Source organism: Austrofundulus limnaeus, unplaced genomic scaffold, assembly GCF_001266775.1.
Source record: "Austrofundulus limnaeus strain Quisiro unplaced genomic scaffold, Austrofundulus_limnaeus-1.0 Scaffold64, whole genome shotgun sequence".
NCBI classification, from domain to species: domain Eukaryota; kingdom Metazoa; phylum Chordata; class Actinopteri; order Cyprinodontiformes; family Rivulidae; genus Austrofundulus; species Austrofundulus limnaeus.
This window is the reverse complement of record NW_013952466.1, coordinates 129,927-131,431: the sequence shown is the minus strand read 5'-3', so window position 1 is coordinate 131,431 and position 1,505 is coordinate 129,927. Positions and strand designations below refer to the sequence as shown.

The window sequence follows — 1,505 nt, the reverse complement described above, 5'->3', positions numbered from 1 at the left end:
TATATTTCTTTCACATCAATCATTTTTCAGCCGTCATCTCCCTCTGCAGTAGGGGCGGGCTGACTTTAACTCCCTGCCCACCTCGACCCACTCAGTTTCACCAGACAGAAGACGTGTCCAGATGAGCTGCAAACAAACCTCTGATGTATAAACTTTTGTCACGTGTTGATCTTTGGATGTCAGATGATGTGTAGCACACTGATTTGTACATTCTTGGACAGTGTCTGATAAACCTGCTCTACTCTTCTCAACACATCCCTTCTGTGAATACACAACACTGAATGGTTAGAACAAGCTGCAGGACCTAAAGACGTGCTAGCGTGGCTGACTGAGGCAGGCAGAGGAAATCTTCAACAGAAAGTTTTTTTATCCAGATTTTATTTTGTCAACAGAAAAAGCATCAGGCTTTGACAGCAAATTTGCGCATGGAATAGAGGAGGTCTTTCCTCTGCTGTTTCTTGGTGCGCAGACTCTCTTCGTGCTTGTTGAGCCGGCGGCGCATTGCTCTGGTCTTCTTGGGTCTCAGATCCAGGGGCTTGTACTTCTTGCCCTAGAAGACATGAAGGAAAGATCGAAAAGTTCAGAAAAACRTTGTTTCTCTGCAAACTGCCACTGTTAAACATTCAAACCAAGCACGGAAAGTAAAAACTGTGCTCGAGTTTTAAGCYATGTGCCAACCAACAGGAGCCATAAATCCTGTTCAGTCTAACAAAGGACTCTGCAACAGTCCACTGAAGTGAAAACAAGTTACAATCATCTGAGAAAAGTTTGAATTTAAATGACAGGAAAACAAAAGGAAAAAAAWTGTATAGTCCTCTGGACGGAGAGACGAAGTCTCTTGGAAGAGAGACGAAACGTTTCATTAAAGAAGAACCCGTCCAGAGAACCTATACAATTTTTTTCCTTTTGATTTTTTACCTGGATTACTGAGATGCATCAGGACGACAGGAAAACAGTTTCAGCAGCAGAACACTGGGCTGTGTTCACACTGCAGATCTTAATGCTCAAATCTCATTTTATTTTACGTTTTTTCTGTGTGAGCGTTCACATTCCATTTTAAATGCGACCTACGTCACACTCCAGTGTGAACTGATGTGACCCACAAAAGCAGAAAATATGTGACRTCTAGGGCTGCAACAACGAATTGATTAAAATCAATAAAAATCGATTATTAAAAGCGTTCGCAACAAATTTCATCATCGATTCATTGTGTTGTGTGATTTATGCATCCCTCGCCATGTGGAGCCGTTTACATCACCCGCAGAGCGTCGTCAATGCTGCTGTCCTAAATAAAGTTTAGAAAGAAAAAAACTCTACCTGTAAAGATCCGCCCTCTGAGACCCTCGAGAGAAAAGACTTCAAACTTTAAACCAGCTTTTTAAATTGTGTTGTTAGGCCAAGTACATAGAAAGTATACGCCACGTTAATTTTTTTTTAAAAGACGGTTTGATTTGATGTGAGCCGCGTCGCGAGGAGGAAACACGTGTGTGTGTGTGTGTGTGTGT

General features: G+C 42.0%; 1 protein-coding gene across 1 annotated transcript in view; it reads right to left on the bottom strand.

Moving 5' to 3' along the window:
* Positions 1 to 360: 360 nt before the first annotated feature.
* rpl35 (ribosomal protein L35) overlaps positions 361 to 1,505 on the bottom strand; it is a gene marked incomplete at its 5' end in the record, with an annotated part of 5,857 nt that continues 4,712 nt past the window's right edge. The window contains 1 exon segment of the mRNA XM_014009963.1: positions 361 to 550. Within this exon segment, the coding sequence (XP_013865417.1) occupies positions 401 to 550 (150 nt within the window). The 3' untranslated portion in view covers positions 361 to 400.